This window comes from Talaromyces stipitatus, genomic scaffold (assembly GCF_000003125.1).
Source record: "Talaromyces stipitatus ATCC 10500 scf_1105507295511 genomic scaffold, whole genome shotgun sequence".
Lineage (NCBI taxonomy): Eukaryota > Fungi > Ascomycota > Eurotiomycetes > Eurotiales > Trichocomaceae > Talaromyces > Talaromyces stipitatus.
The window spans coordinates 41,777-55,989 of NW_002990119.1; the positions used below are offsets into that span (position 1 = coordinate 41,777).

Consider the following 14,213-nt stretch of genomic DNA (forward strand, 5'->3'; position numbering starts at 1 on the left):
TACCTCCGCCACTCGCTAACGAGACCTTTATCGTACGACAACCCCCAAACCAACCTCGTTATCTCCCTCAAAAGCGGGAAATTATGCCTCCACACCCTCCGTCGCGGTACTGACCTACACAAATTGTTCACTGGCAGGTAATCAAAACCGCGAGCGGCTGGCTTGGTTTCTGAAATACTCACACAGACACATCACATACATAAGGCATAACAATAGCTGGAATGGTTGGAACTGGAAGTTTCGTCGCGGATGTGAAGCACCATAGTCTGTGGGAATACTTTTTCGACAAGGCCTGGTTTGGATGGACGCCATGAGCCTGCTTGTTAAGCATTGGGTTGGGTTTCGGGGGGTATGAGAGTTTGGTGGTCTGCCCATTGTTTACAGAAAAGGAGATTTGATATTTTTGTGCAAACACACGTAAAATGCAGAACGCATCTCCTAATAGACAGGAGTAGGTATAATTTCGATAAAACCAAATGCAAAGTAGAGAAGATACTCTAGATTCTGTTCCTAACTCTCCGTAAAATCTCTGGGTGGCATCCCAGCGGATCTAAGGTGAAAGAAATACAATGCTTGGATACTCCTACCAGCACATATCGCATGCTCTGAAATTAATTCAATATGATCGACATGGCCTTACTTGACTCAGCTCTCATCTATCACAGCCATCGGCCACTGCATGAGATTTGAAAGTCGGCTGTCGTTTAGGTTACTCACCAGGCGAGCAATCTTTTGGATCTCCTTGCGAATTCCCCGATTCAAATACCACAAATCCTCAAGGAGAATAAGTGTCAGGTAAAAATGAGCCAATATAGTAAATGAAAACCCATTAGCAATCCCAAGTGGGCATTTTGGATCGAGGGAAGAGATGAAGGCATCGGAGATCATCTGAGGCCAGGCCGTGACGGCCGCATCTTCTAAATCAATCTGAATATCTAGAGATGCGGAACAACTGCGTTCGCTTTCTGTGAAGTGAAGCACGTATAGAATGCGCATATATATGTCCTCCAGGTTATCAATGGTAATACCATAGTCGGCGTCATAATCATCGGTCGTATCCAACTGAGAGTCTTCTGTAGTTCGATATGGGGATAGAGATAGCTCGGAACTTGCTGCAGAGCTTGAAAAAAGCGTGGTTGAGAAAGTACGAAGCATCGAAAGTGCCTTGGAGGAACCTTGTGCAAATATGGACAGTACCCGAGATCCTTGAATCAAGCGTGGAGAGCTTGACAAGGGTTCAAGGGGAGGATACATCTTCCAATCATCATTGACGTGGTTATAAGATAACATTGATCTCAGTCTCCCACGCTTGAGAGTGGTCCAATGCTCCTGAATCACACCTATCAACCCTCGGCATAAACGAATCCACTCAGTAGAAGGAGACTCGTCTTCATGACTTAAACCAGGCTCTATACTATTATTGTAACCGCTGATTGATAAAGAACCAAATGCAAATGCGGTGATCAATATTGAGCCACAGCAGACCTCTTCTGCGGTCGCCGAAGATACGTGACATATAGCCTCTTGAACTCCCTCGAGCCCTTGCTGATGATGTCCGATCATGCGATAAAGGTCAACGTCTGCCGAAGGATTGCCAACGAACCATGCACCGTTTCGGTAATCGGTTGGGTTTGAGTCTACTAGTGTTGATGCGTAATACTCATATTGTGCGTGCATGCCGGCAAGCGCAAGTAGCAGGTGCATCAAATACTCTCTTTTCGTGGCAATCTCAGGGATGACTCGCTGCCACATCACCACCCTCGTCGGAAGCAAGCTCATCTTCTGGGAAGTATCCAGGATAAACCTGGTCAACAGGCTCATATCAGCCAAGTCAGTTGATCCGCAATGTAGTGTTGACGCCGGAAGCGTGGATAGACCAGGCTGGTGAAATTCCAACGGCAGTAAAGAGTGTGAGACGGAAAAGACACGCTCTGTATTCCGCAAACCTCTACAATTGGCTAGGCCCCTTGAACTAGGGCTCCCATAGTTAGTGTATCAGGTGGACGAGAAATCTGAATATGGCTTCCTGAATAGGAACAAGCTGGGTCGTCATACACACCTGGATGTTGCTGGTGGGGGGTATGTGCATGCATCTCCTCGAGAAAGGCAGGAGCCACAAGTAGGCCTAACTTCGTCACACTAATAAATGCGGTCAACGGGCGAAATTGATCTCTCTTGAATAGGGAGTTTTCTCAACAAACCTTGACTCTTCGTCCCTTGCAAGTGTAGCAACCGTTGCGCGACTTGAAGTGGTGCGCCCTGTGCCTTCTTTGTCGCCGCGTAGGCACAGTGCTACCCTGCACTGAGGCTCCCGCAGATGATGGTGTCGACATAGTTTTAGTTGTATGACTGATATGTTCGCATCTAATCATATTTTGCCGCCATTGGCTACGAGGAGATAAGCATTTGCTGGTCGACGTTGAGTTTGTGGCGTTTTTTTTACGAAACAAGCTGCCTGGGTTCTCAGCCTCTCACCCACAGCTTGCTGAAGATTGTGCCGGCCTTTGATTGGTTACGTGCCGCAGGCACGTGATGGCAACCTTCTGTTGGAACGCAATACGCTATCCCTAATTGGGAATCCATCATACTACTAACATGAAGAAATTTCGAGAACTAGGTTCACATACTGACGAGATATAGACATCCAATCAGCTCTATATGGCTATATCTAGAAGGTTCGACTGGATGTCATCTCATGATCTAGTTTGTACAGGACCTCACATATAAAAGAGGTCAACATTCCTGACAAGTTTTGTATTAGAGAGGGTGCATCAATACATAGAAATTCTCAACTCTAAGTTCTTATTATTTGCCTATATTCCGTATCCATCCTAGCGTAACCGAGCTCCAACAGTTATGAGCCCGGGATTGCTGTGAGATAGATATTCAGAAACTGCCCACAATCCTCTATATCCAAAAGCCGGTTATCGAAGTATATCAATCGAATCCAAACCTTTGGGAACAGCCCAAGCTCTGTCTGAATCGCTTAGCCATGGACGAGAAGAAGACGACTGTGATCCTAAAAACCTCGGACGATTGGAGAAAATGGATGGAACAACTGAGAACAAAGGCGACAAAGGAACGAGTCTGGGAATATGTGAATCCAAGTACCATCAATACTGGGGACTTGGAGCCAGCGCCAACAAAACCGATAGAGCCCATTCAACCTTCTAAGCCAGACCTATCCGGCGATGAAGATATTGCTATTAAGCAATTCAAGCTGATGAACTGGCAAGCTGACATGGCGGCTCATGATTCGCAACGACGGATTTACGAACACAATAAGGCTCGATATGAGAAGCATATAGAGCGAATGACAAACGTCAAGAACTATATCCTTGATACAGTCGAACTTGGCCACCAGTCAGAAATCCGGCAAATGGAAGATATTAAGGAAATAATCCGAACTTTGAAGAGACGGTTTGCCCTTACAGAACAACGAGAGAACGACCTGCTCTTGAGCCGAGAACGAAGTCTTCTTAATCCGAAACGCACTCAAAGACCGAAGGAATGGGCGGAAAAATGGAGAACCCTCGTACTGGATATGAAGCTTGCCAATTTCTATGAGTTGTCAGACACAAGATTGGCACGAGACTTCATACAATCCACTGCAGAGATTGCGCCCAAGTTTCACGACATCTGGAGCACAAGAATCCTCGAATACGACATGGGATTAGACACATCAGGCTTAACGGAGATTCCAGATATTAACGAGATCATAGGAACATTCGACAAGTGGGTTGAAGCCAATAATAAGTTGGAATCAAGTCACAGACGCGATATCGCTATGGCAACTCTCAACGGAAAGTCAGATCAGCCTGAAGACAACAAGAAAAGTCAGATGAGATCAAAATCGAAGGACAAAACATGTCTCTGCGGCCAGAAGCACCAATTTGAGGACTGCCCATACGTGAACCCAGCAAAACGACCTAAGGACTGGGAATCAGACATCAGTATTGAGGAAAAGTTCAAGAATCTTGAGAAAAAGGACACCCCATATGCCAACGCCTTGAAACGGGTTAAGAAAGGACTGGAAAAGAAAAAGAAAGAGCGAGATTCCGACACCAGCAAGAAAACAGATAAGGATTCGGAAAGATCGAATTTCATGTATGATTCCGATGAGATTGCATGTGCTGTCAGATTGGATACGGCATTATTAGCCTCGAACGACGACCTCACAAACAAAGTCATAATGGATAACGGTACAACAACTCATATTTTCAACGATCGAAGAAGGCTCCGAAATTTAGGCAACGAATCCAGGTGGCTGCTTGTTGGAAACACAAGAATCAAAATGACTGGACCTGGAGAAACAATAGTATATCCCACACAACCGATCAGTGAAAAGGTTAAGCGAAAGGGTATTATCGTCCGTGACGCCTGGTACGTTGAAGGCTTTCATACCAATATCGTATCACAAGGGATTATGGAGGACCATGGTATATATTATGACACCCGAAAACGATTATTGGAAAAGAACAGTCAGGAATTGTGTCATATTCGACGAGAAGGAAATCTTTACCTTATCGAATGGGACGAGAACAAGCCAGCACGCAGTTCGCTTAGCGTCGACTTTGCCTTCAATTCCATGGAGAAAAACATACTCAAAGATCCGATGAATGTGTGGCATAAAAGATTCGGACACGTATCATCCAGAGCTATTGAGAAACTCCAAGAAGCAACAGAGGGAGCTATTGTTATGTCAGTTCCAAGCCGCAATAACGAGGGATTCAAAATCAAATGTGAAACCTGCGAACTTACCACGGCCAAACGTCAAATCAGCAGGGTAGCGATGCCGCTACCAACAAGGCCATTTCAAAAGATATTCGTTGACATCATTGTCATGAACTTGGCACGGAATTTTGACAGATATATCCTCCATGCAGTGGATCCGTTAACTAAATTCCACGTATTAGTCACCACCACAACGAAATCAGTCAATTTCGACCTAGAAAGACTGATTGAGGACATCGAACATACCTTCAAGTGTGTTATTGAGACTATACATGTGGACGGCGAAAGCTCAATCAATGGCAACGACTTCAAGGACTATTGCAAAAGGAAAAGAAAGACGTTAGTCACGACAGTTCCTGATACGCCTGAGCAGAACGGCCTAAGCGAGAAAGCTGGGGATATAATTGCCACCAGGGCAAGGAGCATGATTATTGAAGCCAACCTACCTGAAGGGTTATGGCCAGAGGCAGCCAGAGCAGCCGTTCATATCATGAACCGAACACCAACGAAATCCTTGAACTATAAAACGCCATATGAGTCAGTGTATGGGAAGAAACCATATGTTGGAAATCTGTTTTTATTCGGATCAAAGACTTACGTACGGATCGACACAAAGAAAAGCCACAAAGTAGCTCCACGAGCGCAGATTGGATATCTAGTGGGATATGAAGCTCACAATATTTGGCTCATTTGGACGACAGGTCCACGGGGAACGAAGGTCATTCGAGCACGAGACGTTGTTTTTGACGAAACGAAGAGATATGACCCAGAACATCCATTCGCTAGGGAAATCATCAGAGATGGTGTGACAACGATAACAGAATCATTAGAAATTTCAAACCTTGAAGATATTGACGAGGACAATCAAGTGTTTGATTCAGTTGATGACGACATGAGGCTTCAACGTTGGCAACCCGCCAGTATAAGGTTCTCACCAGCGAGGGGGTCAAATGAATGTTCGAATCAGCCAGATACCGAAACTCCAGTTCAAATCGAGGCACCAATTACTGGAATTGGAAATATTGAAGCACAAAACGACGAACATATATACGATCCTGACGTGCAAATGGAGGATGCCCAAGAAATCTTTCAAGATATTCGCACTGAAAATCGTGGCGATTCCAATATTGTGGAATCTGGGGGGGTGAAAGAGGACGAAGTCGTGGTGAGAAAGGAAGAAACTGATCGAAGCTATACAGGGGAAAGCGGAATAACTAAAAATCCGGAAGAACAGATTCCCCAAATAGGAAATCGCGACTTGCCAACACCTCCACTGACCAATCAGAGCGCGCCAAACACTCCATTAAGAAATGTCACAGGATCTGAGAAGGAGATTACCCCGCCTCCTACACCCTCAAACAACAATAACGCACCCAAAGCAGCAGAAATCAGTGCCGATTTATCAGAAAGGAATATCGTGACAGGTCCAAGAGTGCGAATAGCTTCAAAAAGAGCTCGAAGCCCAGCAACTGATAATTCAGAATCCAGCAAAAATGTGAGAAAGAAGCAACGAGCTGCATTCGCAAGAATGAAGCTATTCCAAGAGTCCTCACTAGCCAAGTCCTTCATGGCCGCTATGGAAAAAACCGACAACCTTCACGAATCTGAGCTCCCACCAGAACCCAAGAACTGGACTGGCGTTCTACGGCACAAATACAAAAAGGAGTTCATTGAAGCTGCAAAAACCGAATTTGACACACTGAAGAAGAAAGGAACGTTCAAGTTTGTTCCAAAACCCTATGATAAACAAGTGTTACCGCTAACATGGGTTTTCAAATACAAATTTGACAAATTTGGCAAGATTTCCAAGTTCAAAGCACGGATTTGTGTACGCGGTGATCTGCAATATGACAATAATTTGGAAACACGAGCGGCAACGTTGGCAGCACGAATCTTCAGGATGATGATATCTCTGGCAGCTGTATTCGACTTAGAGATAGCACAATATGACGCTGTCAACGCATTTGTGAATAGCAACCTTGACGAAGAGGTATATACCGAGTTTCCGAACGGCTTCAAGATTCCTGGCATGGCTATTCAACTCAAGAAAGCACTGTACGGATTACGACGCAGTCCACGGCTTTGGCAGAAAGAATTCACAAAAACCTTGATGAAAACACTCGGATTCGAACAGATACCAGATGAAGAATGTCTATTAGTCAAAAACGGCATATTTCTATTATTTTTTGTTGACGACATTTTGATATTCTACGACAAAGCCACAAAACAAGCGGAATTCGAAAAAATTGAGAAGACCTTGATGGCAACATACGAACTCAGAAAAATGGACAAGTTTGAATGGTTTCTCAACATGCGAATTTTACGAGATAGAGAACAGCGGAAAATTTGGATTTGTCAAGACTCCTACATCACCAAAATAGCTGAGAAATTTGGATTAACCCACGGCCTAGTCAAAACACCAATATCGGTCGATATCAAGCCTTTTGATGGGGAAGCAACAAATCAAGATATTCACCATTATCAGGAAATGGTTGGGTCAGTCATGTACGCCGCTGTCATGACACGAATCGATATTGCAAAGGCTGTCAACGAGCTTGCTAAACATGCCACCAATCCGTCACCTATCCACATACAGCAGATCAAACGAGTGATACAATATCTGTTCAATACAAGATTCCTTGCTATCGAATACTCACCACTAAGGAAGTCAGAATCAGACGTTGTTGTATGTGCCTCAGATGCTTCATTTGGAGATAACATCGATCGTACAAGCTCAGAGGGTTATCTTGTTCAGCTGTACAACGGACCCGTCGACTGGAAGGCTACAAAACAAAGATATGTAACAACCTCTACCACCGAAGCGGAACTAAGAGCAGCAACTGAAGCCGCAAAGCGATTGTATATCTGGAAACGTGTCTTTGAAGCAATCGGCTTCAAGCCAGAGCATGAACTATCTATTCAATGTGACAATACTCAAACCATACGCCTACTGACGAGTCCAGAACCCAATTTCCACACAAGTCTACGCCATATCGACATCTATCACCACTGGCTCCGCCAAGAGATTCAGAGCAAGCGACTTCATATTCAATGGGTCGACACCAAGAGAATGGTTGCAGATGGCCTTACAAAGTTGCTCAAGGGCCAGATCTTTGTGAATTGGAGAAAACACCAGGGATTAGTGGATATAGCACATTTACTGCAGGAATAAAAGCTTCAAGCTTTCCTTCCTGGGGGGGTGTGTTGGAACGCAATACGCTATCCCTAATTGGGAATCCATCATACTACTAACATGAAGAAATTTCGAGAACTAGGTTCACATACTGACGAGATATAGACATCCAATCAGCTCTATATGGCTATATCTAGAAGGTTCGACTGGATGTCATCTCATGATCTAGTTTGTACAGGACCTCACATATAAAAGAGGTCAACATTCCTGACAAGTTTTGTATTAGAGAGGGTGCATCAATACATAGAAATTCTCAACTCTAAGTTCTTATTATTTGCCTATATTCCGTATCCATCCTAGCGTAACCGAGCTCCAACACCTTCGGCCGCCAACCCGTGAGTTTTCTGAGAAGATGTTGGATTGTATGTAACAATCTCTAACGGTATATCTCAACGTATCAAATTATGTATGCACACGATGTGGAATCCTTAATCCTTGTTGTGATTCTCTTTCTCTTCTAAGTACAAATTGTAGGAGATGTCTTTTTAACCCCTATTCGGTGGATTCCTCTGCTAAGTGTGTAGCTCGCTCTGATTGGCTGATGATCTTTGTCAATCTGATTGGCCGGATCTTTTAGCTAATCCAACAGAAGAGAACGGCTCCCACTAGAGCGACGGGTCCGTCGCGATTAGATCCGTGATAGGGAACAGCACTCGTACTACTATGACAGCCATGGGTGTGCTTCGTCCCAAAGATATAGACGAACTGGAGGCTGACAATCGTACAATTTCAACGATATCCATGGATATATATACATTACATCAAAGCATTGCCATTCAGGGCTCATAAAGGCTATAACGCCATCGCTTGCTGTTCTCGTTCACAAACCACCACGCCACAAACGTTGCCTCCTCAACCCACCGCGCCCGGTCCTGCCCATATGACTCCTTGACCTTTTGCTGAAATTCGCTAAACTCGAATCCAACCACGGCTTCAACGTCGCGTCGATCCGTGTCGACATATTGCCACTCCTGGTTGCCCACCAGAGGTACCACAATCCGCCACGATTTGAACCGCGCATCACGAATGCCCAGCATTGTGCTACCGGGGTTGATGATAGTGAACTGCCAATATGCCACCTCAGCGGTGCTAGACTTTGACGATGCCTTGCGCACTGGGCGGAGGAGGGATTGTCCTTCGTAGTTGCCCAGGAGATCCCTTGCGGCGTTGGTGGCAGACACGGAGAGTGAACCTGTCTCGACGAGGAGGTCTAGGATCCTCGGGAGTATCTGCGGCGTCGAGACGGCGTCATCGATGGTAATTGGTGGCAGCTTGGGATGGGACAGGACGAGTGGGACGTGGTTGTTGGCGCGATGCGGATTATAATACGAGGCCAGGATATCGTTCTCGGGGATCGACAAGCCGTGATCTCCCACGAAAATCAGGAGAGTCTCGTTGGCCACATCTAGATCGTCTATGGTGTCTAGTATCCTGCCAAGCCAGCGATCGCCGTAACCAATCGCATTGATGTAGTGCGATAAATCGCCTAGGCCCTTGCCTAGCGGCACGTACGTCTCGTTCTCGGGCATGTTGTATGGGTGGTGGGTCGTGCTTGTGATATGGGTTAGAAACACGCGACCATCGTTCTTCTTGGCCTTCTCGAACTCATCACAGATGTAATCTTCGATAGGCGTCTCTTCGAAGCCGAAGTAGTTGATGTCCGGGAGGTCTACCTTACCGAACTTGGCCGTATTCTTGATCAGATAGTCTTTGTCGATAAGCCCTTCACTTGGGAACCCTACTTTTTTCATGAGGGCGGCAAAGTTGTCGTACGCTAGCGTCACAGATTGCATGAATGTCGACGCCCACTTGTAACCGCCAAACTCGTATCTGCCCTCGTCCTTATTGTGCCCGAGCATATGGAGCACACCCAATATGTGCGGAAGGCAAGGCTGGTAGATGTGATGCTGGTACTCGGCGTTAAAATCGGCGACCATGGGATTGACACCGCACAGTGACCCTGTGAGGCTCTTCATCGTCAGTGTGGAGGCCGTGTACGCGCTGTTGAAGCTTATGCCTCCCCGCTTCTTCTGCTTTTCCCCAGCGGGGCGGTCAAAGTGGTCGTCGTAGTCGCCAGTGAGGAACTTGGCAACGGGGGTTAATGTTTTGAGGCGCTCCAGCACATCGTCGGGCAGTTTATTGTTGTCCCAGGTATCTCTTAGGCGTTCCACAATTATACCAGAGTCCTTGATAGGGAGAACGTCCTTCCTAGTACTTTCAAGTACTATGATCACGACATGACGGATCGGCACGTCGCTAAGATCGCCTAGCTGAGGAAGTAGTGCCTCCTCCAGGTTCGAGATCTTGAAGGAGTCTGCTAACGCGTCATAGTGCAATTCATCCTTATACCAGTCCTCAAATCCGTCTAACGGGTAATCTGGTAGCCAGGGAAGTGGGATTGGTTTGCGCAGTGCGGAACGGTTATCCCACTCATGGTTGATACCAAAATTATAGTGTGGATAGATGTTCTCCAGGTTCAGGGCCATTTTCTCGAAGTCGACAAAGGGAAGAAGCGCTGGGGTCCATGACATAAATGTTAGTGAACGCTGGTGTGGTCGAACGAGCGAGAGGATAATCTGGGCGAGTAGAGCGATAGCAACGACGGCATACAACATAAAGTGGATCCAAGCAAATCCGATGGGTTTCCGCTCTAGGAAATTCTCGGTCTTGGAGGCCGATTCCGTGTCGCTTTGTGTGATCTGATAATACTGGTCGTTGGGCGAATGGCGTTTGGTTCTGCAGAACCGACCACGTGTGATATATGCGACAGGCCAGGTGATAATATCTGTAGTTAAACCTACAGCGGCAAACACGAAGTCCTGGAAGGCCCAAGAGAGGATGGCGAGAACTCCAGTGACGATCAATGAGGAGACGAGTCCCGACAGCACAAGAGCACGGCCGGCGGCATCGCCTGCGACGCCAACATTTCGCCAATGGATCTCGGAGCCGTTAACGACGAAGAAGCAGATGTTGATGATATTGAGAGTGGTGACGAAGCCGATGAACAAGGATGAGATAGAGTACGCTATTAATCGTAGGAATCTTGAGCCGCGGGGAGGGGAGTGCCTTGTGTCAAGCAAAAAGCTGTGACAGCCAGCCCAGCGGCTTGACAGCTCTACGGCTTGGCGACGGAGCTTTCCGTACAGTCTCATCCTAGAAGGCTTTTCCCGCTATCTCAAGATAGGGCTTGAGCCCTGAGCAATGCTATATTGGGAGCGGTACTGTATTGGGAAGCTCCGTCCACACAAAGGATCATATGAAGGAGCTGTGCGTAGAGGGGCGCTGTGTTTTTTCTTCTTTCCTTCTTCATGCTTGTTATCCTTCGTAGATAGGCTCACCTAGTTAGCAACAAATGCAAGGTATTGGCCAGCGTCACAAAAGCGACACAATATAAGCAGAAGGACATCCTGAGTGAAAAAGGAGTATCCCCATTTCTTAAGATCGGACGTCGTCAGAGCCGTGGCGTGGGAGTAGATATGGATGAGCTTGGCGGCGATGATGGCGAGCGCAACTAAGGTGAAGACAAAGCGGCGATTGGTAAAGCGTAAGCCTGTGAGTTGGACCACGTGTCTCAGGCCCAGCAGCTTAGAAGTAACGAAGCGGAGGACGGCATTGGGGCTAGCGTACATGCCTGGGAGACTCAAATAGATGAGCAGTGGGTGAGTATTCGGAATGAATGGCGAACTGAATTGGTTGATAGAGTGTGAGATGGACGGGATCAATCATCAATGAGTAGTATGCAGCCGGTAAGTAAGAGAGCGTATAGACTCAAAGAATTGGTAAAGGCATGCGGCCCCTGAGTCGAGAAGCGGAGTAATCGGATGCCAGATTCACCAGAATACTACGTAGTATACGAAAGAACGAGCTGAAGTTCCTTCCCCCTACAGTGAATACAAGAATTCTTGTAATGACTCTCGTATGCCGGCCAGAAATACTGAAAGAGCTAGGCACGGAATGGGTTTTGCTGGGGGGCATTGTATGCATCTGATAACATATAGAAATCGGGAATCGTTCAACTAATACATTGTATGTCCATTTGACTTCCTTCATTTCTACATTAACCAATTTATACAGAGGCCGCCCAAGTAACAGTTTGTTTTACCGTCTTAAGGAAGAATTATTTGTGATACATAGGACGGAAATGCCGTAAACCAATATTTCAGTTTTGCCGTTCGTTGCAAGGCAAATTTTTTTGTACTATATATGGAAGAATGAGGCTGATTCAGGCTCCACTCGTATTCGTATGCCTAAAACTCGACTTTTTCGCTGTGGATTTGGCTACTTTCATTGATTGGTCTTCGCCTTGCAGTCTAGTCCTGCTCCACCTGTACTAGTAAAAGAATAAGCGTTACAGTGGCTGCTGAACTACGGAGCATCAGGACGCAGATGAGATTCATAGTTTGACCTCGGTGGTTGGCTCCAATCAGGGACTACCTACTACTATTCTGCCGTTTGCCTTCTGTCGGGGGATGTTGTGAATTTTAGTATGCATAGTGTAGAAGTTTGATCTGGGGCTTCCTATTGGCCGGATTCGTAGATAGCCCTACTCTGTAGTACAGACAAATTATTAGAAAAAGATATCAAGCAGTAAATACGTACATCGAATATTAGTATAAATAAAATGCCCAAACTTAGGGTTTTCGTGTTTCATCTCCACAAGAGAGAACGCCTCTGCTCAATCTCCCATCCCGCAGAAGGTGTATCGCTTTGGGGAATCGATCTATTTCCTCCCAATTTTTCGTCCCCTTTTTCGTATTCTCATTTACGTGTTCTCTGGTTTCTCGTTTCTCCTTTACAAAACTCTAAATACCATGGGGTAGTCACACTGGGAGGATTCTGTAACAACGGTTTAGAAAAACCCCAAGGGATGTTGAGACAGTAGTCGCACCCCACAAATACCATTGAGTTCTAGAAGACGGAGTACCTTTCATCAGACACAACTATGAAGATGAGAGCGCCAGGTTAAAACAATCACAGTATTCGATGGAGTGAATTCATTCGAGACTCCGGTAACAGATGAGAAAAATGACGGAGCTAAATGATCATATCGTACATATCCTTCATGACTGCTACAACCCTCATTGCGACCAATGCGATATCTATGGATGTCTCGTCCTCAATAGGTTCTCGTTTTGTACACAAATTAGCTTATGACGTTTTCTGTCAATGTTCATAGATATATAAGAAATACCTGCCTTGTTATAGAGAAGAGACGTAAATACAGAACCCAGGACATACAATCTCACTGATCGATTCTTCAATCAATCTCCTTGTATTACTAGATCTGTTGAATAGACTACAACAAACAGACCAAACCCTATTTTATTCAATAACATCCTTCAAAACCCTCCGAATTCACAAGTCATCTGAAAAATCCCAGGATTGTTGTTTATTGGCCTTCCTATAGTCCATCCCCCTCAAATTGTTAAAAGCACATTTATAAGTTTAGCCATCCCTCATTAGAAGCCACCCAGATGGCCGATGTTAGGACGAGACATAGAAGATACAAACTGTCAGAAAATGATGTATCCAAAGATCTGAATGGGCCATCTCTTGCGCTAGGCATTTGTAACCTTTCCCTGCTCTTTGATTGAATTTCTAACGAAGCTTGGGAAGGTAAGGGTGACTGTAGTTCATCATGCTTTTGGGGCTGATATGTGATTTCTATGGCATGCCTTGTAGCAGTAGCAAATAACGGCAGATCTTGGAAGTTCCCGTCCACAATGCTCAGGCGAAATCTGACATCTGTTGTTTGTGTTTCGTTTTCCCATTTTTTAACGGATTCCCGTGTCCACGATATCATCTTATAATCTCCAATGACTTTGTTCTCGCCTGCGTTGACCACTACTAACTGATAGTGGTCTCCATTTTGTGCAGTGATAGCTTCCCATATGGCACCGCAGCTGAAAAAAAACCTAGTCGGAACGCTGTTGTCTTCGTCGGTGATTTGTCCTTGATGACGCTGCTGTTGTCTTGCTTGGAACTTTGGAGGCCTTCGAATAATCGCAATCACTTTTGTCTTCTCATCTGGCTCGTCTTCATCGCATTCATGCTCTGAAAATTTGGCACTTGAACCATCTGGTAAAGTACAATCGCTGTAGAAGTCACCGCGGACTACGGCTATGTCACCTGATCGGCAGTGAACATCTTTCTGCCAGTATCGGGATGCCAATGGTGCTGTCTGCAAGATTTCAAAAACTGGCTGAAATCTTTTCTCCCTTGTTGCTTGCTGGAGGAACTGAACCAGCAACCGCGGCTTTATCCGGCGAAAAGGAGAGGAGCCATG

The 14,213-nt window shown here is 45.8% G+C and overlaps 3 protein-coding genes across 3 annotated transcripts, besides 3 other annotated features; 1 reads left to right on the forward strand and 2 right to left on the reverse strand.

The window, feature by feature from the left end:
- Positions 1-81: 81 nt before the first annotated feature.
- On the reverse strand, positions 82-2,583 carry TSTA_097430 (uncharacterized protein; the record flags this gene model as incomplete). Its single annotated transcript, XM_002485680.1, has 4 exons — positions 82-114; positions 718-1,972; positions 2,202-2,302; positions 2,476-2,583. 4 exons carry the CDS (start codon positions 2,581-2,583, stop codon positions 82-84), a joined length of 1,497 nt encoding a protein of 498 aa, XP_002485725.1.
- A 409-nt stretch (positions 2,584-2,992) lies between these two features.
- Positions 2,993-7,906, forward strand: TSTA_097440 (uncharacterized protein; the record flags this gene model as incomplete). The annotated part of the gene is made up of 1 exon (XM_002485681.1): positions 2,993-7,906. One exon carries the CDS (start codon positions 2,993-2,995, stop codon positions 7,904-7,906), a length of 4,914 nt encoding a protein of 1,637 aa, XP_002485726.1.
- Positions 3,830-5,623: a mobile genetic element.
- Positions 4,739-5,284: a mobile genetic element.
- Positions 6,035-7,885: a mobile genetic element.
- Positions 7,907-8,703: 797 nt separating the features above from the next.
- Positions 8,704-11,556, reverse strand: TSTA_097450 (uncharacterized protein; the record flags this gene model as incomplete). The annotated part of the gene is made up of 2 exons (XM_002485682.1): positions 8,704-10,993; positions 11,315-11,556. The coding sequence occupies 2 exons, from the start codon at positions 11,554-11,556 to the stop codon at positions 8,704-8,706; spliced, it is 2,532 nt and encodes an 843-aa protein (XP_002485727.1).
- Between the last annotated feature and the right edge of the window lie 2,657 nt (positions 11,557-14,213).